Raw genomic sequence first — 26011 nt, 5'->3', positions numbered from 1 at the left:
AAAAAGAAAAAGACAGCAGCCGACAGCGCTGTGAACGACTGGTAAGGCAAGGCAAGTTTATTTGTATAGCACAATTCAACAACAAGGTGATTCAAAGTGCTTTACAGAGACATTAGAAACAAAAACAAATAAAAGCATGATTTAAAATTGATGGTGGGTAATAAGCGAATGAATAATGCAGAAAACAGATTTGAGATGGGAAACTGTTCTTGAAGTACAGAGAGAGAGAGAGAGAGAGCTAGCTGTGCATGAAGTGTGATTTTTATCGTGGTGGAAGCAAAACAGCAAAACTCAGAGAGAATCCATGACGACATTGATCAAATGTGAAGCGCAGTTTGCTGCTTCTTTTGCTGCTGGCTCGGTGAATTTTGGTTGGAGAGACAAAACCTGCAGCTCAGAATCAGCGCAAAAAGACGTAATCACAGCGCGGACCGGACGCATCAGGATCGCTGAGCTCCGACAGCGTGTCCGTCTGCGGGCCGTCGGGTGAGAAAGCCGAGAAAGACAAAGCTGATTCTGATGTCTGTGTTTACGTCTTTGTGTGGAGTCCGTGTACCTGCTCTCATCTGCTGTTTGGTTGTTGTTGAAATAGTTTTGTGAGCTTTAATCTGAGAATCTGGCGTTTCTGGCAAAACACAGTAATATTTAAAAGTCGATTCAGGATTTAATGAATCGATATCGCTTTATTCAAGCTACTCACCTCCCACTTCCACCTGCACTTTCAACTGGACCACGGCCAATCAGAGAGGTCCCGCCCCTTACTATCTCTGATTGGTTTAGTCCACGATAGGGGCAAAATGTGTCTGTTGTTGACCACAGGGAAGGTTGCAGATTTTTTTTTTTGTTACTCGAACAGTTGGTCCCCACCAAAGATTTTTTTTTAGTCGCACCATTGAAAAATTTGGTCGCACTCTAGACCAGCGGTCCCCAACCCCCGGGCCTCGGACCGGTACCGGTCCGAGAGTCATTTGGTACCGGGCCGCCAGAGTTGAGGCTCGGGTGTGAAATGTATGGTTTTCAGGGTTTTTATCGGTTTTCAGCGTTATTTTGTTATTGTTTTGATCGTTAACTCGTTTTCCTGGGTCTTTTCACGTGTGTCATGAATAAATCTTCTTTTTTTTCGGTACTGGTACTAGTTTTATTTTGTTGTATTTATCCGCGACACCTTAAAGGCCGGTCCGTGAAAATATTGTCGGGCATAAACCGGTCCGTGGCGCAAAATAGGTTGGGGACCGCTGCTCTAGAGCCCTGCCAATGACAACATTAACCCTCGACTTGGGTTGTCTTAAAGAGACACTATACCACTGTGACTGTTACAAGCTCCAGTCCCAGCTTTGTTGGTAGAAATAAGGGAAATGCCACTAGAAAGACCTGATGTTGGAGCTGCTGGCTCTGGTGTATAAGACTGAAAACGATGGAGGATCCTGGATGGGGGCGTTTCTGTGGATCATGGTAAGGTAGAAGGGAACAAGACTGCACACATAACAGCCAAAGAAACACTAAAGTGAGAACCTGACAAGGGACTGCTTCAACTGTGCTATACAAATAAACAATAAGCATAATATGCACATATGCATAATACTTTACTTGGACCATCTGTGTTTGCAAAGTACCAGAATTTATGTGAGGATTTGTAATTCTTCAAAGCACCTGAGGGGGCAGCAAAACACATTTCATTCGAATAACCTACATGAAGCCAATAGAAGAAAATCTACAGGAAGAGGCGGAACAACAAAGATTCAACATCACATTCCTGAAACAAAAGTAAAAGTTAGTGAGAAACAGCAGAGCTGCAGTCTGGAGAACATCAACGAACTCAAATACAGGTGAGTGCAGCTGATCAGAGTTACTGTGTTCAACAGATTAGTTCAAGTTAAAAGTGCAAAATTGAAAAAGTCTGCTTTTCTTTCTAAAAACAGGAGTTGAAGAGACTCACAGACGACAGCCACGCTGTCTTACTTTAAAAATTAGCTGTAGCTGTCTAAGAAAGCGACACCACTAAACTTTATTGTTACAACAAGTATTTTTTTTTTAAATAAAGAAATTAATTAAGAAATAAAAAATGGCATTGGTGGTGGTTAAAACTGAGAATCATGACCTGAGATAACCATGTCGTGCTACATTCACAAGTGTTAAAATATGAAGGTTAGAAGATGAGCTTGGTATCAGATGTAGGCATGAAAGAGACTTTTGATGTGCTCTCGCATGTTACACCTGTCCCACATCCTAACACTTCCTGCTGTTTGCATGTCCAAGTCATCAGAGGCAAACACGCAGAGTTTTTGGTTTTATTCCCACTTAAAGCTGGTTACCGATACTGAGTTTAATGAACACCGGCAGCTTCCCAAAGTGAGAGCTCTACAGGCCTGCAGCCAGGAGTAAACCAAAGCGCTGCTGGTGTCAGAGGGAATGTTACAAGCTAAGCAAGTCCCTAAAGACAGAGTGAATGAATACTGTGAAGATAATTAGCAGGTGATTCAGCAGAGTGTGATTTGCAATTTGGCACCATCTGTAAAAACTAAAAATCCTTACGTATTAAATAGCAGAAATTAGGCTTTTTTTTGTTAGTCATTTTTGCAAAACAAAACAATTCAAACGCGGACAGCCACACTGTACACAACAGTAGACTGGTGTGTAATGCATCTGTGCATAAACAAGAAAATAAAGAAAATAGAGATTTAACTGGAAACTGTTCTTGAAGCACACTGGGAGGTGGAAGTTTGTGGGAAATGTGGTTTTATCACAGTGGATTTTTGGAAGTAAGACAGGATTCATGTTAATGTTTCTCAAACCTGAAACGTGTTTTGGTCTTCTTTGACATGATGAAACTTGCAGTTTTGTAACCTGTGCTTTTGGCAGAGACATTGTTTTTTCTACATGCTGTCGGACGAGTGAGGGAATCGTACTTTGTGTTTACATCTTTTCACAGAATCAGTTTTCCTGCTTTTTTGCAGTTTTAGCTGTTTGTAAATGGTTTTGTGAGCTTTTAGCTGAGGTCTGGTGGCCAGGCTTTACAATACAATACAACTTTATTTATATAGCACATTTAAAAACCAACGGTATACCAAAGTGCTTCACAATAAAACAGCAGATTAAAACATTAAAATTTAAGACCATTAACAAAGTACTGAATATGCTAACAGGTCAATGGCACTGATTACACAAGAATAAAAGTAAATATCAAATCAAACTTGCTAAAAACACACAGGTTTTAAGTAGAGAAAGATATATAGAAAGATTGGAATTGAGTACAAAATACAGGCGTTAACTAACTGGGAAAGCAAGGTTAAATAAGTGAGTTTTTAAATGTGATTTAAATAACTGGATGGAGTCAGACGCGCAAATAGCAATGGGAAAGTTGTTCCACAGGTTAGGTGCAACCAGGGCAAATGCACGGTCACCTCTGGTCTTAAGCCGAGATCTACGCTGAACCAAGAGTAATTGGTCAGATGATCTGAGGGCTCTCCCAGGGGTGTATGGTCTAAGAAGTACGACAAGATAGCTAGGTGCTGTATCGTCTATAATTTTGAAGGTAAGCAGCAATATTTTAAATTCGATGCGGTATTTGATGAGGAGCCAGTGCAAATCAGCAAGGACAGGGGTGATAGAGGCAAACCTTCTGGTTCCAGTCAAAAGGCGTGCTGCGGCATTTTGGACAAGCTGTAATCTATGAAGAAGAGCAGCATGGAGACCAAAGTAAAGGGAATTACAGTAATCTAATCTAGAGGTCGCAAAGGCATGAATAAGCTTTTCAAGATCCTTATGTGGTATGTAATGCTTGGCCGTAGAGCTGGGCGATATAAGATTTTTTCATATCACGATATGTTTTTTTTCATTTCAGGCAATAACGATATCTATCACGATATAAGCCAAATAACTATATTTGTAAGATTTAAATGTGCCGTTGCTCACAAGTAAATGTGAAATAATCAGCAGCTTGTTTTTATTTAAATATTTATTTCCCATAATAAGTTCAACAGGGTAGATGTACTTAAGGAACATGAGACTTTTTCAGATAAATAAAGGCAAATATTGCAAACTACACAAAAGGCAGCCGCTAAAGCGTTTAAGTTTCAAAATAGAACAAACGAAACAGACTAAACTGTCAATTCCACTTAGAAACAAAATATTAATTCTAAAAATAAATCTTAGTTTGTTTTACAGAAGAACAGACAAAACTGACTAACTTTTGTCAATATCAAATAAACTGAGAACTAAAAGGAAATTCTCAATCTCTCCTTGTTGTATAGCTGAGCTTTTCAAACAGTTTTAACAGTTACTTTAGTCTGACAAAAGCCGAATGAAGAATTAGCGCTTCCAGTCAGAGACTGAGGCTACGTCCACACGTACACGGGTATTTTTGAAAACGGAGATTTTCCGTTTTCGTTTTAAAAAAAAATCCCGTCCACACATAAAGGGAGAAATGAAGGAAAACGCCGCTATGAACATGCCAAAGCAGCAGGTGGCGCTAGATTCCTAACCGTGCAGAAATGTTGGCCAATCAGAAGTCTAGAAGCCTTGGTGAGAAAAAGTAAACAAAGCTGGGACATAGAAGCAGAACCGAGTCGTATGTGTGGAGGGACAGTAACTGTGTGTATATGTAAGCATTTAAACACTGCAGAGAGTAGAATTAACAGTATTGTAGAAATTCATTTCACCGAAACAATAACGTGGCGCACAGTGTGACGCATGCACCAGTTTATTGTATTTCCAGACTTGCTTTCGGCACAATTTACAGTGCAGCTACTCTGTTTTTTGTCAGACTTGAAATAGCCGAAATACCTTCACACTACGGAACTTCTATGGCTCTTCCGTTCGACAATCTCTCCGGCGTTGGAACCATCATCTGTTTTCTCTTCGGTCACGCTCGGTTGATTTTTCTAGTCGGCACACTCATTTCCTCCATTACCCGGGCGGCTGGCTGCTTCCCAAACAAATACACATGTGCGGCTTGGCACTTGTGCTGTACGTAACAAGTCACGTGATGTGACGCTGCGGCTGTGATTGGTTCTGCTCTGCGCTACTTAATTTGGATTGGCTGTTCTTTTTTTTCTTTTTTCTTTTTTTTTTTTTTTAAGAGGACAAGAGCGGCGAGGTCTATCGCGATAGTTTAATTTTTCTATCGAGAAAAAGTTATATCGCGATACATATCGTTATCGTTCTATCGCCCAGCTCTACTTGGCCGTCGAAATAAGACGCAGTTGGTAGAAGCTAGATTTGACTACAGAGGACACTTGTTTGTCAGATTTGAAGGAGCTGTCCAGCAGCACACCTAGGTTACTAACAGTGTCAGAGAGAAAAGTGGCGAGGGATCCAAAGGTATCAACTAGCTGGCCCCGGGGGAAATAACTGTCAAACACCACAATTTCGGTTTCATTTAAGATTAGAGAGTTGCCCAAAAGCCATTCTTTGGCTTCTCTCATGCACTCTATGAAGCAGTGCAGGTACAGAGCAACATCATCAGTTAGCTGAAAGTAAATTTGTATATCATCAGCATAGCAATGAAATGACATGTTGTATTTTTCAAAGATTAAGTTTAGAGGTAGCATATAGAGAGAGAATAACATTGGGCCCAACACAGAGCCTTGAGGCACGCCACAGCAGAAGGATGCAACAGAGGAAGAATAGGTACCCAGAGTGAGAGAGGAGGACCTGCTCGAAAGATATGATTTAAACCAGTTAAGGGCGTCACCTCTAATGCCAACTGTATGTTCTAACCTCGTTAGTAGAATATTATGGTCCACCATACTAAAGGCTGAGGACAAGTCCAGTAAGCCTAAGACTGCAGAACGACCTGAATCGGCAATTAGGAGAAGATCATTAAGGACTATCAGCAGAGCTGTTTCAGTGCTATGACGTGGTTTAAAGCCAGACTGGAATTTATCATTGATGTTGTTCGCATCCAGTTGGGCCTGGAGTTGCGAGAGAATTATCTTCTCCAAGATTTTGGACAGGAACAGGAGTTTGTGAACTACAGGCCGATCTCCAAAGTCATTATGATCGAGGTTCCTTCTTTGAGAACAGGCTGCACTACAGCGTGTTTAAAGGCTGATGGAACATGGCCGGAAAGCAATGAAGAATTTGTGAGAGTTAAAATACTGGGCCCAATTCCATCAAAACCATCCCTGATAATGCGTGATGGGAGAATATCATGTACAGAATTTGTATTTTTCAGTTGTTCAACTATTTGCTTAAGGGCGGGGAGTGACACCGGCTCAAACTGATGAAAAGTTGATGAACATCCAGGGGTGAAAGCAGGGCTCACAACTAAAGGGTGTGAAGACTTGAGAGATAAAAGTTTCTGTGAAGTAATAACAAAATTGTTCGCAGAGAGCTGGAGAGGACACCGTCGGCATTTCATGACAGGGATTGACCACTGGATTAAAGATTTTAAACAGCGTTCGAGGATTATAGCCATTAGTCTCAATAATTTCAGAAAAGAAAGCCGCTTTAGCCATTTTAACAGCATTTTGAAACTTCAGGCGGCTGGTACCTAAGGTATCAAAGGATACCTGGAGCTTAGTCCAAGGGGCTTAGCCGGGCTCCACCCAAAGACACTACGTGGGTCTATCTTCCTGTGTACCCACCCACAGGAGGGGCCATAAGGGTTTGGTGCTCTGTGGATCAGGCAGCAGTCAGAGGTGGAAGTCTTGGTGCTCCAATCCCTGGCTTCAAAAACTGTTTGTAGCCCTTGGAGTGACCCTTTTTGGTGGGGTAGGAGCCAGAGCTGGTGCATAAGGTCAAGAAATGCCAACTAGATTTAGCATGGCTCGCCTGAATGCATAGCTCAGACTGTACGTTGGGGTTATTCCCAGTGAACGAGAGGGTTGCTTCCCTTTGCCTGCCTGACTGTTGTTTGTGCCCATGCACCAAATAACAGTTCAGAGTACCCAGGCTTCTTGGAATCACTGGCTGGGAGCTGGAGAGTGCTCCACCCAGGGACTGTTCTGCTGGGGGTCTTCAGTGCTCACGTTGGACCTGAGTGGTGTTTTGTGATTGGACTTTTGTTGGCGAGTGTCGTGGCAGTTGTCCCAGAACACAGGAGATGAAGGAAGCCGTCACCTTAAAGGAGTCTTATGAGGCTTGGTCAGCCTGTGGGATTCCAGAAGCACCTGACAGGTACCAGCAGAACCAGCAACGTGCAACAGTAATAGTGGCTTATACAAAAACTCAGGTGTGGGAGGTGCTCAGGGAGACCGCGGAACAAGACTTTAGGTTGGCCTTAAAGTTATTTAAGAGACACACTATTTACAGTGGTGACAGGACGCTGCTGACCTCAACCAAAGACATGGCCAAGCAGTGGAAGGAACACTTTGAGGACCTCCTCAATCCCACATTCACATCTGCTATGCAAACAGAGTCTGGGCATACGGTCTGTGACTCGCCTATCACTGAGGGTGAGGTCACCAATGTAGTTAAACCACTGCTCAGTGGCAGGGCCCCTGGAATGAATGAAATGGGCGCTGAATTCCTGAAAGCTGTGAAGGTTGAAGGGCTGTCCTGGCTGACATGTCTCTGCAACATTGCATGGAGGTCTGGTTCTGTTGGCTTATTGGCATATTGTGACCAAGTATCTCAGGGTCTTGTGCTCGAGTAAGGGGAACATGAGTTTTACAGATGGATTGGAGCGGCGTCTGCAGTGATGCAGATGCTGTACAGATCTTAGTGATAGAAAAAGAGCTGAGCATCAAAGCAAAGCTTTCAATTTAGTGGTCTATCTACTTTCCTACCCTCACCTACATTTTACACAGCTTCCCAACAACGTTTGGACTTGAGGCTGAAATAATCCATCAGTCACACGATGAATAATCAGAGAGTAGAAGCTAGGCCTATGTTTGAAGCCACTGAGGTGTTTGATGGCGGGGTGACGTGGTTCCACTGAATGAAACTTGAGATGGTCCAATAACTCCGTACCTATCCTGTCTGTTTAATACCTGTATCGCTTTCCATCGTTTGCTTTTGCTGCTCATCAGTTCTCTCAGTATCCAGCATCATTTAATATAAATCACAACAGTACAGCAGTCACAAACCATTTCCTTCTTCCAATCAATGACACCCGACGCTAATTACATGTCTACCTTAAAAAGATACAATACTGTAAAACAAACAGTGACCCCTAGTGGCTCACAGAAGGTAACAACACAGAAAACGGCTCCTACAAAAAAAACTTATAGAGAAATAAATTTGTTGAAACCACACAAGATGAACGTTGTCACTTCCTCTTTCTTTCCATTCTTTATCTTTGATTTCTAGTGTTAGAGGCTGAATGTTAATTGTATTTTCTCTTTGATATTTCTAAACCATTTACAGATATGTTTAATTAAAGTGTACATTTTTATACTTCTGTTCTCAGGGTGCAGACATGTCTGCTGCCACCAATCTGCAGTATGAAGATCGCTTTCTGTGCTCCATCTGTCTGGATGTGTTCACTGATCCGGTCACCACATCATGTGGACACAACTTCTGCAAAAAGTGCATCACTCAATATTGGGATGTTCATGAGAGGTGTCAGTGTCCCCTGTGTAAGGAGACTTTCAAGAGTAGACCTCAGCTGAAGATCAACACCTTCATCTCTGAGATGGTTGCTCAGTTCAGACATGAATCTCAGCAGAAAGCCAGCAGCAGCAGCTCAGAGCAACAAGCTGCCAAACCAGGAGAAGTTCCCTGTGACGTCTGCACTGGACCCAGACTGAAGGCCCTGAAGTCCTGCCTGGTGTGTCTGACCTCCTACTGTCAGACTCACCTGGAGCCTCATCTGACAGCTACAAGTCTGAAAAGACATCAGCTGATTGAGCCTGTGGAGAACCTGGAAAGCAGGATGTGTAGGAAGCACGATAAACATCTGGAGCTGTTCTGTAAGACCGACCAGACATGTGTCTGCATGCTCTGCTCTGTTTTAGATCACAAGGCTCATGAGTTTGTTCCTCTGAAAGAAGAATATGAAGGAAAGAAGGCAGAGCTGGAGAAGACAGAGGCTGAGATTCAGCAGATGATCCAGAAGAGACGACTGAAGATTCAGGAGATCAAAGAGTCGGTGAAGATGAGGAAAGATGCTGCAGACAGACAGAAAGCAGAAGGTGTTCAGGTCCTCACGGCTCTGATGGAGTCTGTTGAGAGACGCCTGAAGGAGCTCATAAAGGAGATCGAAGACAAACAGGAAACTACAGAGAAACAGGCTGAAGGACTCATCAAAGATCTGGAACAGGAAATCTCTGAGCTGATGGAGAGAAGATCTGAGGTGGAGCAGCTCTCACGCTCTGAAGACCACCTCCACCTCCTCCAAAGCTTCTCCTCCCTGAAAGCTGCTCTATGCACCAAGGACTGGACAGAGGTCAGAGTCCGTCCACCATCATATGAGGGGACTGTGGGGAGAGCTGTGGAGACACTCAGGAAAGACATGAAGAAGCTGTTTGAGGCTGCAGAGCTGAAGAGGGTCCAGCAGGATGCAGTGGACGTGACTCTGGATCCTGATACAGCAAATCCTTATCTCATCCTGTCTGACGATGGAAAACAAGTGAATCATGGTGATGTGAGGAGGAAACTTCCGGACAACCCAGAGAGATTTTCTCAGTGTGTTTGTGTTTTAGCAGAGCAGAGTTTCTCTTCAGGCAGATTTTACTTTGAGGTTCAGGTTAAAGGAAAGACTAAATGGACTTTAGGAGTGTCCACAGAGTCGATCAACAGGAAGGGAAAAATCAGACTGAGACCTCAGAACGGTCTCTGGACTGTTTGTCTGAGAAATGGAAATGAGTACAAAGCTTGTGCCGCCCCTCCGGTCCGTCTCTGTCTCCGGTCTGGTCCTCAGAAGGTGGGGGTGTTTGTGGACTATGAGGAGGGTCTAGTCTCCTTCTATGACGTAGATGCTGCAGCTCTGATCTACTCGTTCACTGGCTGCTCCTTCACAGAGAAGCTCCACCCGTACTTGAATCCGTGTAATAATGATGATGGTAAGAACGCTGCACCTCTGCTGATCACTGCTGTCGATCTCATTCTGTGTGAAGACCGTCTGGATTAAGAACATTCACTGATAACACTCGATGAGTTTGGTGTTCGTGTCACACAGTGGAAAATTGTTTTTATATTTTGTTTTGGATCAGGCTGTTTATTGGTACATAGTGTTGATTTTATTTGCATGGTTTTATCCTCATTATTATATTGTGTATTTTAGTTTTGTTGCACAATATTCTTTTAATCCACTGTGGACTAAGCAGACCTGTAGGCACCTGTGAGGCGGGGCGTTCCCCGAGCCGGCCTATCAGCCGCCAAACTGACCTGCTAAAGGGGATAGTGAGAGAGCGATGCACGAAAGGTGAGCAGGAGAAAAAAGAAACGTGTTCAAGCCAGCATGTGTGTCGAAGGACCTGCTGCCTGACTGTGGGGTGCCACGAGTCGTTCGGCAACGGACTGGCCAGCGGAACATGGCGATCCAGTCCCAACGGCAGGAACAGCGACAGTGGGTGGCGATGCCCGCAATCCACAGCAGGGCAGGGGTGTCCCTCTGCCTGCATCTGGCGGTGCTACGAGGGAGGCCGTGTTCAGGTGTGGAGTGGGGCGGGACTGTGCAGTGACGCGCTGTCAGGAGAAGACAGGTCTGCGACAGGAGCCCCCTCCTTGTTCTTCTGGCCGGTGTGGTTTCCATCCCGGAAGAGAAATTCCTCTCCTGTTTCAGATAAGGACCATTTGCCCGCGTGTGGCTGGACTGTGGGATTATGGCACTGTGGGGGGGAAACATTTGTGTAGCTTTTGTTTTGATAGTATATAGTTATTTCTGCCGGCAGGGTTTTTAGCGTGTTGGAAACTCTTTATTGTATAGGGGGATTTTAAACTGTATTTGTGATTCTGGTTGTGTCTGTGTTCCCATGGAAATAAAGGGTGTGTTTAAGGCCCTGAGCGCCGACCCACTCACTCCCCTTCTTCTTGTATGTGAACGGACTTTGAGGTGAAGATTTATATCCAGCACTTTCAGCGGCTACATTCATATCATTGATCTCACACGTACAGTACATTGTTTAAAAATGGAAATAATCTGTAAAATTCTGTAAAAATAAAACAAAACAAACAAATAATCTGACAGAAAAATATCGTACAGCAGTGGAACTTTAACAGTTTGTAATTTTGGTAATTAAAATATGGAGAAGTTTTTTTTATGGTACAGAAAATATATTTGTAGCTTTAAATTTACATGAAATCTTTCAAATAAAAAGTATTTACATGTGTAAAGACGACACATTTACCCTCAGTGTGGTTCAACACTGTAATACAGTAATCAGGTGTATTAGTCTGTTTTTATAGTAAAGAATCTCATAGCTTTATTAGAGTCTGAATTTATTAAAATGTTATACTACCCATAAAAAATGTCAGCATGTTGTTTTTTTATTATTTTAAATGGGAAATGTCATCCGTCCATCCATCCATTCGCTTCCGCTTATCCTTTTCAGGGTCACGGGGGGCGCTGGAGCCTATCCCAGCTGTCATGGGGCGAGAGGCGGGTACACCCTGGACATGTCGCCAGTCTGTCGCAGGGCCAACACACAGGGACAGACAACCAGTCACACTCACATTCACTCCTAGTGGCAATTTGGGTTATCCAATTAACCTATCCCCACCAGCTGCATGTCTTTGGACGGTGGGAGGAAGCCGGAGTACCGGAGAGAACCCACGCAAACACGGGGAGAACATGCAAACTCCACACAGAAAGACCCCGGCCTGATGGTGGAATTGAACTCAGGACCTTCTTGCTGTGCGGCAACTGTGCTAACCACCGTGCCACCGTGGGAAATGTGTTTAAATAAAAACTTTTGTATATTTTATAGTCTGTTTAAAACCTTAATCGATCTACTGTTTTAAAAACATCTGAAGAGACAGATGAGAGACCCCACCCGCACCTACGGTCACGAGCTGTGGGATCGGTCACTACCCACAGCGCGTGATCGTAGGTGAGGGTAGAGACGTAGATCGACCTCCAAATCGAGAGCTTCGCTTTTACACTCAGCTCTCTTCACCACGACGGACCGGTGCAGCGTCCGCATCGCTGCAGCAGCAGCACCAGTCCGTCTGTCGATGTCCCGCCCCCCTCTCCCGTCACTCGTGAACAAGACCGAGATATTTAAACTCCTCCACTTGGACCAGGAACTCGTCCCCACCCGGAGTGGGCACTCCACCCTTTCCCAGCTGAGGGCATCCTTAAAATGTTTATGGTGCAAACTCAGCTTTTGGAATATCCAAGAAGAAAGCATGTGTACTAAACCAACTACTGAGTGCAAGAAGAGCTAAAAGCTCACTGACATCACCTCAGTCGTAGCTTTGCTAGCAAGCACACGGTCCTGTCATCATGAGAGGAAGACTCAGTTTAATATGTAGCTGGTGACGCGACGTGGCTGCTCAGAGCGTCAGTGTCTGCAGACAGAGTGATCTAATGGTACAAAGCTTGGGTTTGGTTTACTCACCCTGCAGATGCATTGTGTGGTGCTGTTTCTCCAGAGTTTTGCTTGTTGTTGGTTATTTAAAGTCTCCACCTTCTCTGGATTCGGAGTTTCCTCCTCTTCCTCAGCCCTAGCTACATGTGCAAGTACTGTGACTGTAACTTTACTGACGTCTGCAGCACGAACACATTATGGAGAAAGAGAGGGAACAAGGATGTGTGCAGGCCGTAAATGGTATAAAAGCTGCTTCAAGCTTTAAATAAATTCCACTAAAGATCCAAACCTGCTGTGGGACGGACACAGATACGCTGTGAAGGAGCCGTAACTCAAACGGCTGCTCGGCCTCCACAGAGGAAGAAGGTGAGGACGCGAGTTTTTCTCTTTAATATGGATTTACTGAGATCGTTTACATCAGTGGATACAGGAAACACACAGCGACGTACAGACACACCACAGGCTACAGTGTACCAGTTAAAAAGGAGACGAGCTCCTTAGAGCCAATCACAGATGTCACGCCTCTCCTTTCAAAGTTCGTCTTCAGTGCATCAGTTAAAGTCAAACTTCTCCAACCATAAACCAGCAGTGGACGGAGGAGGTGTCGGTCAGAGTCCCAGTTATGAGCAGGAGGAGGAAGTGGAGCCAGTTTATCACCAGCTCCCAGTAACAGAGATCCAGCTCTCACACACACACACACACACACACACACACACACACACACACCTCCAAACCTGCTGCTCGTCCAACGTGGGAATGTACAGAGTTACAGATGATTAAAGTTTAGAGGAACACTGCTCTGAGCTCATCATTTCCACTTTGTCATCTGAAGGACCGACAGCATCAGCTCCTCACACGGCAAAATCTAAATAAAGTTTAATAAAATCAAATAAAGCACAAAAAAGTCTAAAATCAAAAATAAACACTGACCTGTTTGTTCTTCAGTCCCTTTAAACCTTTGAAATAAACGTGTCGTTAAGAAGGCGATGAGAAAGTGAACGATCGGTGTGTGTGTGTGTGTGTGTCAGTGTGTGTGTGTGTGTGTGTCTATATGTGTGTGTGTGTCAGTGTGTGTGTGTGTCTATATGTGTGTGTGTGTCTATATGTGTGTGTGTGTCTATATGTGTGTGTGTGTGTGTGTGTGTCTATATGTGTGTGTGTGTGTGTGTCTATATGTGTGTGTGTGTGTCTATATGTGTGTGTGTGTGTGTCTATATGTGTGTGTGTGTGTGTGTGTGTGTGTGTGTGTGTGTGTGTCTATATGTGTGTGTGTGTGTGTGTGTCTGTGTGTGTGTGTGTCTATATGTGTGTGTGTGTGTGTGTCAGTGTGTGTGTGTGTGTCTGTGTCTATGTGTGTGTGTCAGTGTGTGTGTGTGTGTGTTGGAGCATTTCAGTCAGAGTGTGTTTGTGGGGTTTCTGTGTTATTGTGACAGTTTAAACTACGTTTGTCTCTAATAAAAAATCTCCCCGGTGTTCCCAAAGTAACTGTGGTAGAAGCCCCGCCCACCAGGGGCTTAAAGGGGGCGGGCCATTTTGAACTGAATCAAAGCTGCTCTAGCAGCACTTCAGTGTTCAGACTGAGCAGACGGCTGATCCAGGATCAGACTGAAGCCCTCTGAGGAAACGGCCGCCTGTCGTCCACACAAATACGACCCCACAGGCGTGATTGCTGTGACGAGCTAACGAGCTAACGAGGGCCACGCTGAACACGTACAGCAGGTCAGCTTCATGATCTACAGTGAAACCTTTATGCCTGTTATGCCGCGCTGCAGGACGAGGAAGACTGGGTGGAAACAAGTTTTCAGACTCTTCAGTGGAGAGAAGAAGAGACAATAACTCGTGTTTGTTCTGATCGCTTTAAACTCGTGTGCATCTGACTTCCTGTCACTGTGCAATCGTGCGTTTCAGTACAAATGTCAGTAACCTAAAAACATTTAAATTGAAGCAGCCTGTCTGTTCTGTGAACCAAAAACGTTAAACCGTGTTTTCACCTCCGTCTCAAACGCCGCCGAGGTTTCTCCCTTTAACCTGGAAACGTCACCTCGCCGTCCTGTGAATAAATATTAATAAAAGCCAGCGGAGTCCCTTTGATCCGGTCCGTGTCACTCCAAGTCCGGGTCCTTGCCGACATCACCGCCGCTGGATGAGCGGCTGCTGAGGTCGGCCACGCCCGACTCCAGGTCGCTGCAGGTGGAGAGGTCATCGGGGTCGTGACTCTTGAGCTGGCCATGTGGCCCTAAGGGCAGGGAGAGTGCGGGCTCCTTGGTGTGAGTCTTCTGATTGGCTGGTGCAGAGGAAAGTGTGTGACTGCTGTCCTGTGCGAGGCTGGCGATTGGCTCTCTGTATAAGGTGGGCGGGTCCGGCCCGCTGTGCCTCTGCGGCAGGCAGCTAGTCCTCCTCCGGGGAACCTCGATCTTCTCCCAGGTGATCGGCTTCCCCGTCAGCTCTGCGATCCGCTGCACAGAGACAAGAAGCTTACAATCAGCTGACAGGACTCGTAACTGGAAAAACTTTATTAACACTCAGAGAGTTACAGGTTAGAACGAGGCTGCAGCCCAGCTGCAGTTCCCCTCACGTCCACTAGAGGCTCCAGCAGTGACTCAGTCCCATAGACTCTTATGTTAAAACTTTACAGAAGAAACAAAGGTGTTTTTAACATGACGTAGCTGCTAGCTGTCTGACTTCACCTCAGCTAACCCTGAACTTGACCTCTGCACCGTGTTTGTGCTGTTGCAGCTTTTTAATGACATCGCCTGACCAATAATGTGTCGGCTGTGAGGTTACTGGACTAACAGACTGTCCAATGAGATGTTACTGAGCGCTAACATCAGGTATGTGTGACACAGTCTATGGTGGCCAAATACAGTAACCTTTACGCAACCCAGCAGGGCGGCTAATGCTAACATGCTAATGTCCAATTCTGAGATGTAGAGCCAGTTTCCTTCTTTTATATACAGTCTTTGCTTCCAACATAAGACATTTAAAAAAAATTAATCTAGAAACTTCTGCAGATTTTTTAAAATTGGTTTAATAGCTGCTGAATGATTTTTAATTTTTGGGGTAAAAAGTTTTAAAAAGTAGACGGTCGCAGTTTAAGCAGCGAAGCTGAAGTGAACGATCTGTGCTGGTGTCATAACAGGCGTGTCGTGTGTTGTATGCCTTGTCTGGAGCCCGGGTGGTGGTGGTGGGCGGTTCCTCCTGGCGGTACCTCCTGGTGATTGGTCAGCTCCTCTTCCAGCTGCTGGGACTCCTCCCTCACGGCAGACAGGAAGTCGGCAGGTGACTGGCGGGGAGGCGTCGATTTCTCAGCGTGGTTATAGAGACCCTTCCACATCCTGGAGGAGAATAAATGTGAAATATAAAAGCAGAGAAACTCTCCGCCTGTTTCAGGGACTCAGGCAAACAAAACAAATGCACAAAACCAGCAGCTCAGTGCAGCTTCCTTTAACCCTTTAAAGCCGGAAGTGACGTCATTTTCGCGGAAAATGTAGTTTTTTTTTTTACCTTCAGGGCCTTATGAGCCTATACTGGTGTTTTTGAAAGCCATGTTTGACTTTTTGCTTTTCTGAATAGTTTCTGGGATGCTTAGGACTCAAGTTGCACTGCTGGAAACAGTTTATTTTGATGCATATGCTGTTTTTTTTTGCAAATTTGCATTATAATATTTATTTCCGTTTTTCCAGCAGTGTATAAAAATTGGTGCATCTCAAAAATAAAACTATGAAGACACTCAAAATACATTTCCTGTTGTTAGAAACTATTTTGTGCAACTTTTTGGTATTTACAGTTTTGAGGGACAAACCTCTTAAATTTCTCTAACTAGAAATATATGCAAAAAACAACAACAACAACATTCAATTTTTTTGTAGTTTATCTAGTTATTATTCACTTAATGCATACATATGATCAATATTTGGACTATAACGGTTATATTGATGTATAGCAACTTGAAATGCTCCCACAAGTAAGAAAGAATATTAACACATTATTGGAGCAAAGCAGAAGTAACACACAAGAAACATGGAGGATATTAAACAGTAAAATCAAAAAGGGCTCAAAAAAATAAGAATTATCCAGATTATTTAAAAAAAGATAAAGATATTGTGCTTGATAAAACTAAAGACATTGCAAATGAATTTAATGATTTCTTTGTAAATGTTGGCTTTAATTTAGCAAAAGAAATTCCAGAGTCAAGAAATAAAAACAGAGATGTCAGTTCACCAATTACAGGCCAATATCTCTGCTCCCACAGTTCTCAAAAATTTTAGAAAAGTTATTTGTTAATAGACTTGATAAATATATGGAGAAGCATCATCTCCTAAGTGATAACCAACATGGCTTTAGAGTGAAAAGGTCCACTTCGATGGCAGTGATGGAACTTGTTGAAGGGATATCTACTGCTATAGATAATAAGGAATATACTGTTGGTGTTTTTATAGACTTAAAAAAGGCGTTTGATACAATTGATCTATATTAATGAATAAACTAGAGAGATATGGCATAAGAGGGATGGCATACAAGTGGATGACAAGTTACCTGGATGACAGAAATCAATAATGTAAAATCTAAGCAGTTGAAGGTAACTTGTGGTGTTCCTCAGGGCTCTGTGCTGGGCCCCAAATTATTCATATTACATATAAATGACATATGTAGTGTTTCCAAACTGTTAAAACGTGTATTGTTTGCTGATGACACCACTCTGTACTGCTCAGGTAAAAACCCAGAACAGCTTCTGACTGCAGCGGAAAAAGAGTTAAATATATTAAAAAACTGGTTTGATGTAAATAAGTTATCGTTACATATAAAGAAAACAAAAAGTATTATTTTGGCACTAGACAAATGAAAAATGTATCCAAAATCAGGGTTAATGGAATTGAAATTGAAAGAGTGCACGAGAATAAATTTCTTGGAGTGATGATTGATGATCAGCTGGAAGTCTCATACAAACCACTGATTTTCTCTACAAAACAAACATGACCTGAACAAGAAATTTGATTTGCCTTGTCTCGTGCCGTCTTGCTTTGTGGTAATCTTTATTCTGTATTCACTGAGATATTTGAATGCTGATCAATAAATCAAAACAAGTGTCCCTACAGCATGTAAGAATATAAGGATAATTCTGGCAGACTTGGTTCTATGGTAGGTCTTAAAGGGTGAACCTGCTGCTGCTTAAATAAATTAATTTAACAGGAATCGTCATGTTTCCAGCTAAGCTATCAGGATCCACAGAATCACTGCTGGGAATCGCAGCCGGCTGGACTGGACCAGGACTACACTTCCTGTTTTGTGAGGGAGAACGCAGTTGTGTTGGCGTTTTTGCTGCAGTGACTCACTTGAAGCAGTAGGGGGAGGTGTTGGGTCTCAGCACGCCCTGACTCTGGCTCTGCTCGGCCTTGTACAGAGGGTTGGTGTACTTGCCTCGGTCCTTCCACAGCTGAGGCCACACCGAGTGAGTGCGCTCATGAAGCCTGCAGACACACATCGCACAGCCTTTACCTCCGTGACACAGATACGAATAAAACTGGATTATAAGCGGCGTGCTCGCCGTCGCCTGTGGACACGAGCTGTTGTAGCGATGAAAACATCTGTGGTCTGTGACGAGGAGTGGCAGGTGATGAACGACGGACGGTTCCTCATTAAAAACATTCAAGGTTTCTGCACTTCCTGTTTCTTACTTCCTTAAATAAAAACGAGCAGCGGGCAGATATCCACGCAGACGGGACTGCGACGACATCAGACCATGAACACATTCTGTCCAGTTTCAGAAACTCATCTCGTTTAAATAAAAGCTACGACGGCTGATTTCCTTTAACACAGGAGAGGGAGCTCCTCGAGGGCCGGCGTCCTGCAGCTCTCAGACGCGTCTTTCGTCCAACGCGGCTGATTTAAAGGTCTTGAGTTCTCCAGAGGCCCAGTAATGAACTAATCATGTGATGCAGGTGTGCTGACCCAGGGTGCGATCTAACACCTGCAGGACGCCGGCGCTCGAGGCCTGGAGTTCCCACAGGATCAGTCGCTGGTTTCTACTTTTTCCTCTTTGCATCCGTCACATAAACAGGACTGATTTCTTAAATCTATTCAGACCCTGAAAAGCCGACTCGCCTGCTCACAGTAAGAGCCCGTGAATCCGGCACGCTCGTGCTCACCTCATGTCCCGACGCTCCTTCTGGCTGTTTCCCAGGAAGGTCCCGTACTGACACGAGTACACATGAGCGTGGATGGCGATGAGGAAGCGCTCGTTGAACTCAAAGGCACACGGGAACTGCTCTGACAGCTGCCACACGCACTCCAGGAACTGGTCGATGACGGGGGACACCTCTTTGGGATCTCTGTCCAGGTGAGCGTACCTGCGGGGCACAGAGCAATTTTCATGTGTTCAATCAGGTAAAGAGCAAAAATGAACGAGTAATTAAACTGCTGATGCTCTCGTTGAACGTCAGCTGTACAGGTAAGCTTGACATCACTAACAGAAACTAATGAACCGTCATCACGTCTCATGTCTCACGTTTACTGGAGTCTGTGCTCACGTCTCTACAATCATGAGATTGAAACATTAGAACTGAGGTTCTGCTGCTTTGAAGTGAAAGTCGTTTGGATTGTTTGGACCAACCCTCGCCTTCAGCGTCTCTTTCAGTTTCAACCTCGGAGCTCGTTACAGAACTGGCACTGCCGCCCTCTTCTTCTTTCTCATGGTTTCCCACACCGTAGGACCAAAGTGTCTGAAACGTCTTTATCGTGGACTAAATGTGGACAGAAAGATGCAAGAGAAGCGTCCGAATGAGACCAGACTCAAAGTTACTGACCTGTGTGAGAACTTGTGGCCAAACGACACCCAGTCTCTCTGTATCAGCACCTAGAAGAAGAAGAGGAGGAGGTATGGATGTGAGACGTCAGAGGAAGAACAGGCGATGGTCAGCGCGGCCGTCTGCGTTACCATGAGGCCTCTGATGGTCCTGTAGTACGGGTCCAGCAGGATACTGGCCACAGAGCAGGCCTGGGCGGTCCTGTCCCAGCCGTCTGAGCAGTGAACCAGCACGCTGACGCCTTCGTCCGCCACTGCCTGGAGAGAGCGCAGAGAGCAGGAGTCTGACTTTAGTGCCTGATGGAGCTGCGACTGCTGAACCTGACAAAGTCCTGATGTAATGACCACGTTTTAAAAAAAACGACGGGTTACCGTGAGGCGAGCTGGCAACGGGTGTTTTTTTTAGTTTAGCAAATCCAATCAGAGCATGGAGGCTGCGCTCAGGTGTGCACAGCTCTACCTGTGGATGCATTTACATGCAGCGTAGTAAAGCCACGCTGGGCGACCTCCACCACAAACAGCAGCACAGCGTCCACTGTGACCATCCCCACCGCGAGGCCCCGACTTCGTATCATTAACAACGTTTAAGTTTCTCACGTCTGATAAATAAAGCCGTGACATCATCCATCGGTCTGATTACGAAGCATCAACTGACTGACTGAGGGGGGTCCCACCTGACTGAGACCCCACCCCCGAGCAACCGCTAGTTATTAAAGCATTAGCTCTGCTGAGCGTGTGCGAGTGCGTACACACACCCGGGCTACGAAGACGCCGGCATCCAGTATGGCTTTGATGTGTTTGAGCCAACCAGAGTTCTCCAGCCCCCACAGGAAGTCTGTCACGGACGGAGATCGCATTTCCCCCACTGAGAGAGAGAGAGCGAGAGCGAGAGAGCGAGAGAGAGAGAGAGGAAAAATATGCAGTCAGAGGAAGTCTGTATTTACTGATCGTTTGGGAAGCTGAACATTTCTTCCTCATTACTGTTTGTTTACCACACACACACACACACACACACACACACACACACACACACACACACACACACACACACACACACACACACACACACACACACACACACACACACACACACACACACACGGTTACCGTCGACGATCTTCTGCTGGCTGCTCCTCATCACGTGAATGTTTTCGATGCCGATGAACTGCAGCTTGATGTTGGTGTAGTGGTCCTCGTTCTCGTAGCCTTTACCTGCCGCTCGATTCGCCATCGCGTTCAACTGCACGCACACACACTCCGTTAGTCACAACACCTCTTCGTGTGTGTGTGTGTGTGCGTGCGTGCGTGCGTGCGTGCGTGCGTTACCTTGGGCCTGGTATCCACCACGTAGATGTAGTCACTTCCAGGGTTGGACTTCATCAGCGCCTGCAGCATCATCTCGTCCTCCTGACAGCGCCCGCTGAAGCCCGACAGCGGCTGACTGCAGCGGCACACGGCGGCCTGCAGAGCGAAGAACACACTCAGAATCCCACCTTCGTGTGTGTGTGTGTGTGTGTGTGTGTGTGTGTGTGTATTTAGTGCCCGTTCTCACGAGCTTGAAGCATTTTTGAGACTCAGAACGTGGTTTTGGTGTCAGGGTGACAGTTGGTTCATGGTTAGTCAGGATATTGTGGCTTAGTTATACTGGTTTTAAGCTCAGGTGCACAGTGCAAGCGGCCGACTGGACCCTTGTTCTTCCTTCAATCTCACAGTGAGACTTATGTGCTCTTCCTTTGTTTGCATCATGCGTTCGGCTGTGTTAACCTTGGCCATCTCATCCACAGTCTTACATATGCCCATACACATGGAGGGAATACAGAGCTTTTAATCCCCGTTTGTTGTCAGGGTGACAGTTAGTTTATGGTGAGGTTTAAGGTAAGCAGCTAAAGCATAATGTCAATGAGATGTCCCCACGAGGATATAAATACAAACGTGTGTGTGTGTCTGACCAGTGTGTCCTGGTGGAAGTACGACAAAGCAGGAAATCGTCCTCGACTTCTGAACCTCGAGCTGCCCACGATGATGGCGGGCGTGGCCGACTTTGGAACAAACAGCTCTGAAGGGTATGTATCACACACCTGCAGGACACACACACGCACACACACGCGCACGCACACACACACACACACACACACACACACACACACACACACACACACACACACACACACACACACACACACACACACACGCACACACACTGTTTAAGCTCATATGGTGCATTTTAAACATCCTGTTACGATGACTCGGCCAAGCCGCTCAGCTGGTTCCAGCACAAACGCCGCAGACTGAGACAAACAGCTGCTTTGCTAAAACCGTCCCTCTGAGAATATTCACCGCTCCTTCCTGATGAAATATTCAGAGACCGTCAACACCACAGGTGACCTGGGAGCCTGACTGGACCCTGAGCTGGAGGGTGGTGCTGTGACGTAGCTGATGATAAGCTGTGAGTGAGGCTTGTTTGAGCTAATCTACCAAACCTTATAAAAACTACTGACTGACTTAAAGAGAAACATTCACAGGTTTAGATCGCAGCAGAGACGAAGCTCTGCAAACACGTGAAACGAGGAAAACACCTTCATCAGTCTGAGCGCGCAGACAGCAACGCTTAAACGTGATGAACCGAGTCTGAATATGGTGAGTGCAGTCAGACTGAGGGGGACGGCCTCTGGAGGCGCCGAGCTCTCAGAGCCGTCGGCGTATAAGCAGCAGCTTCACGTCAAAGTGCAGAAATGTACTCGTTATCTCTCAAACAGTTAACATTGTGTCACATGATCATGACTGACCCTGTATTCACTGTTTGCTGCCGTGGCAACCCACAGGTTGTTAGGGACGCCCATCCTCTTGTAGTCGGCCGCGAGGTCGATGAAGTTCCACGACTCCTCCCTCTCCTCTTTGTTCACGTTGGGGTTAAAGGACAGACAGTACAGCTCGCTGTACTTCTCTGAGAGGAGACGAGGAATTAAAAATCTGTGTTTTACATGTGCGCACGCACGCACGCACACACACACACGCGCGCGCACACACGCACACACACCTGGCCGTGACAGTCTGGCCAATGAGGCGTGGACGTCCAAGCAGTCTCTCTCCTGTGGAATGAATATCTGGAAGATCTGGAAGTCCTTACAGCGAAGGATCAGCTGACCTCCTGAGGAGGTGGTGGGCGGCCTCTCCACGCTGCTCACCATGCTGTGCAATACCTGTAACACACACACACACAGTTACTTCCTGTAGACCTGCGTCACCAAGCACAGCACATTACTGTAAAGCACACCCATCATGGAGATGAGCAGCCCGCCGTGGCCTTGTTAGCGTAGCCTCTCAGATTTCCTAACAGGAAGTGCCCGGCCCACAGGAAGTACAGCTGTGCTGTGTTCTTCTCCTCATTCCTTGTTTATACCTCACAGCGCTGGGATAGGACTGATCATTTTGGGCTGCTGGGGTCACAAACCTCATGAAACGTTGCTCCAGCTCTGCCTCTGATAGGCCGGTGCGCCTCTGTGGTGGTTGGAGGAGAAGCTGCGTTCACTGTCGGCCGTTTGTGTTTGTATTCATAGTTTCTTTGGGTCTTTTTGGACTATTTGGAGGGAAGAATTATGGGAATTCAACCAACATGAGATAAAAGACACGTGTGGAGGTTGAGACCAACACTGAACCATGACGTGAACTGGTTTGGGTCAGAGCCAATCAGACGCAGCATAGTTTTAATGAAGAACAAAATTAGGTGCTGTGCTGTGAAGGAGAGCTAATCTACACCTCGCTCTGACTCTGTCCTTTGTTTCTGCTAATCCAGCCAGCAGTCTGAGCCTGCTGAGTGAAATGTGACACGCCTGCATCTCTTCATCATCCACTCAGGTCCACGGGGACGAGGCGGACTCCTAAGAGGGGGGAGGGTGGCATCTTTTCTTCCCGTGTCTGGAAAACCACCCAGCCTGGAATTCTGTGAAAACACCGCACACCACTGATATCAGTGATCCCAGATGAAGCTGCGCCGCTCCTCATCACGATGAATGTGCAGCTAACAGCAGAGGAGACGAGGAGCTGCATAAACACAGATTATTATTTTTCTTTCACTGCTTCTGCTCAGACAGGATTCACCAAACTGGCAGGAAATATCTGCCTGCATGACAAATTCCTGCTTTTAAAACAGAAATATGAATCTGAATGAGAACTCTGTGCACAGCGTCTGAAAGCTGCTCCTTTAATCTGAGCATAAAAACCTTTAATTCTCGTCTCGCTTCCACTCTGAGGATCCATATTTAACCTCCTTCTTTCAGGGCTTTGTGATTAATATGAAGCTCTCCAGCAGCTTTCACTGTCAGATAAATGTTTCTCTGTGGATCACATTTCTGTCGTGTGCATCTCTGCAGCCCGACACACGCAGCTGGATAAATCCAGGCTCTACAGATGGCGTCCAAATTTATTCTCAGACTCCACATTTCTGGTATACTGGCTGATGCTTCAGCCTCTGAAACCTGCCTGCAGGGTTAACATCTCCACTTTTACAGCAGAACTAATCATGTTTACAGGCTGCTGCACAAACCTGTGTGGTCTTTGTGCTGTTGGAGCCTTTTTAATGCAATTATCTGAACAACCAGCCAAGAAGTCTGAGTGAAACTCAGGGTTTTATTGGGACGTTACTGAGCACTGACAGCAGCTGTGTGTTCCCTGGTACGACTTTCTAACGTTCTTTTATCCAAATATGGCGTCTTCCATCTGTGACGCGGCCTGCTGCAGCTCTCACTGCGCCCCGGCTTCACCTCATACTAATCTTTTTTTTTTCCTGTCCCGTTTGGTTCTTTAGCCGTCAGAATTGTTGTCTGAAGACCAACAAGGAGACCCGATGGATTTGCCGTATTGGTCCATTTGATCGACCTTTGTTGTTATTATTTATTTTATTTTATTTTCAGTTGTTACAGACGGGACAGACATGAGTGAGGGACAGGAAAGGGAGAAAGAAAGAGGAAGGAAAAGATGAACAGGAGGGAAGAGGGACAGTGAGAAAGGAAACTTAAAAAGAGAAAGAAGAGAAAACAAGCAAAACAACAGAGCAACATACTAAACACAACAGCATCACGTTAATCTAGCTAAGTGTAAACAGCAGTAAATGCTAAATATTGAATGTTGTTGTGTAGCAAGCAGGACCGGCAGCGCACAATGTGCTTGGAAATAGCACCAACAGTGCCTCATACTAATCTGAGAGCTCCACAGGTAACAATGTGGCCGTGGCTGAAGGCGGGTACGATTATTATTCAAGCTGTTGCAGGTTACCCATGTCTCCTTGCGCGTCTCCGGGTTGTTCTCCACAAAGATGGCGTGCGTGGCAGAGAGGTACAGAGTCCCGACGCTGGCCTTTCTCTGGCCTGACGACCGGTCCAGCAGACGGACGTTTTCCACCTGAACAAAGTCAGAGACGCACACGTCAACCACGTCCACTGATCAAAGCATCCTCTGCGTCTGCATGACGCTCTGTGCAATCCAGAGATTTTCCTCCAGATCACCTGAGAGGTGAGCATGTGCTCAAGCTTTAAATGCATTATTATTCACAAAAAGGCCAAAAACTGGGAAAATGCACAGACTGTCTCCTTGAACTACAGGCTGAAGGCCCGTTTAAGCCGCGTGATCTCCACAGTGGGTCTAAAACTGTGACATCCGGTGCAGAGCAGGTAAATCTGGTTGTGTACGCAGAGAAAAGCCCTTTGCAGCTAGCTTTTATTAATAAGTATTATATAAATATTTCCGTAGTGTCAGGCAGACTGTGTGAGGACCGCTAACTCTCCCCAACCCTCCATAAACAGATGATGATGATGATGCGTTTTAAAGGAGAAAGGAGTCATATGAGGAGGAAGATGGAGGTCAGCAGCGCAGTGCTGACTCATGCATGTGCAGATGTGCTCGTGCTGATTATTAAGAATAATAATTAAGATGAAACTAACGGGCTGCGTGGGAGCACCCTTACAGCCACACGCGGCAGGTGTTTACGGCTAACGTCGGGGCTGTTTCCATTATCGGACACACAGTGTTAGCCTCTCACGTTCTGCCGGTCGCGCGAGCCGCCTCCGGTGCTCTTCATCATCATTTATTTATTTTATTTTATTTATTTAAATATGATCTTACCTTCGGTGTCCGTATGTGCTCCATCACTGCCGGCTGACACAGCAGAGGTGGAGGAGGTGATGGAGACAGTGGCCCGACGTTTTCCTTTATCCTCGCCAGCGGTTAAATTCCCTGCTTCACGCCGACAGATGAGCCGTGTTCCCCGCTGCGGCTGCTCCAGAGCTGCCCCGGAGCGACTCCCATGACTTCCGTCCCTGCGTGTCCCGGTTCGGTTAGCCTAAACGACACAAAACCGAGTCCGTGTCACCGTAGACCGCCAGCACCCGAGCTCCCACCGCTTCTCCCGGCCGCTAACAGAGCCCCTTATAGCTGCTCCCGACACCACCATCACGTCAGCATTCACAACATCCGGTGATGCCTTTCAAAATAAAATGTCGACTAATACACGTTCCTTAACATTAGCAGCAGCGGCAGTCCATCTTTAATGAAAGGTGCTGTTTAAAAACTTTTATTCGTATAACTTTTACAACTTCTTAAAATATTATTTTTGAATTGATTGATTTATGGTGAGATCAAAAGGAAACCTGCGGTTTATTTTGAAAGGTAAAAAGTGTTTTTCTTTCTTATTTTGGTGAACTTGATTTACATGTCGTGCCAGGCTCGTGCGCGCTAAACCGCAAGGGCGCGTGCGCAAACCTCACCTTGTATTTTGTTTGTTTGTTTGTTTCTGATGTAA

General features: G+C 45.7%; 2 protein-coding genes across 4 annotated transcripts; one reads left to right on the top strand and one right to left on the bottom strand.

Annotated features, from left to right (window-relative positions):
* Positions 1-1623: 1623 nt before the first annotated feature.
* LOC113023508 (E3 ubiquitin-protein ligase TRIM39-like) lies at positions 1624-11041 on the top strand. The gene is made up of 2 exons (XM_026169573.1): positions 1624-1826; positions 8354-11041. Exon 2 carries the CDS (start codon positions 8363-8365, stop codon positions 10013-10015), a length of 1653 nt encoding a protein of 550 aa, XP_026025358.1. The 5' UTR covers positions 1624-1826; positions 8354-8362; the 3' UTR covers positions 10016-11041.
* Positions 11042-12791: 1750 nt separating this feature from the next.
* On the bottom strand, positions 12792-25671 carry mtmr7b (myotubularin related protein 7b). 3 transcript variants are annotated; one of them, XR_003272586.1, is made up of 15 exons: positions 25336-25669; positions 24490-24615; positions 22256-22418; positions 22005-22162; positions 21168-21296; positions 20545-20679; positions 20326-20458; positions 19974-20083; positions 19351-19476; positions 19220-19269; positions 18563-18763; positions 17750-17884; positions 15625-15751; positions 14408-14872; positions 12792-13281 (listed from the first exon to the last, which is right to left on the bottom strand). XR_003272586.1 is itself a non-coding variant. In XM_026169570.1 (14 exons), exons 1-14 carry the CDS (start codon positions 25357-25359, stop codon positions 14519-14521), a joined length of 1971 nt encoding a protein of 656 aa, XP_026025355.1. In that variant the 5' UTR covers positions 25360-25669; the 3' UTR covers positions 13750-14518. The 3 variants fall into 3 exon arrangements, 2 of the variants coding, with proteins under 2 accessions (XP_026025355.1, XP_026025356.1); XM_026169570.1 differs by lacking the exon at positions 12792-13281 and having other exon boundaries at positions 13750-14872; XM_026169571.1 differs by lacking the exon at positions 12792-13281 and having other exon boundaries at positions 14730-14872; positions 15576-15751; positions 25336-25671.
* Between the last annotated feature and the right edge of the window lie 340 nt (positions 25672-26011).

The sequence above is a fragment of the Astatotilapia calliptera genome, chromosome 6, assembly GCF_900246225.1.
Source record: "Astatotilapia calliptera chromosome 6, fAstCal1.2, whole genome shotgun sequence".
NCBI lineage: Eukaryota > Metazoa > Chordata > Actinopteri > Cichliformes > Cichlidae > Astatotilapia > Astatotilapia calliptera.
The sequence above is the reverse complement of the archived record's forward strand: the minus strand, read 5'-3'. Positions and strand labels throughout refer to the sequence as shown.

Excerpts from the sequence above, each read along its gene's own strand:
- LOC113023508 (XM_026169573.1), top strand. The coding sequence starts at position 8,363 with ATGTCTGCTGCCACCAATCTGCAGTATGAAGATCGCTTTCTGTGCTCC.
- mtmr7b (XM_026169570.1), bottom strand. The coding sequence starts at position 25,359 with ATGGAGCACATACGGACACCGAAG. Across the intron at positions 19,477-19,973 it reads CCGGCGTCTTCGTAGCCCGG|GCAGTGGCGGACGAAGGCGT; the intron begins GTGTGTGTACGC and ends CGCTCTCTCCAG. Across the intron at positions 15,752-17,749 it reads ACCTCCCCCTACTGCTTCAA|GATGTGGAAGGGTCTCTATA; the intron begins GTGAGTCACTGC and ends ATTCTCCTCCAG.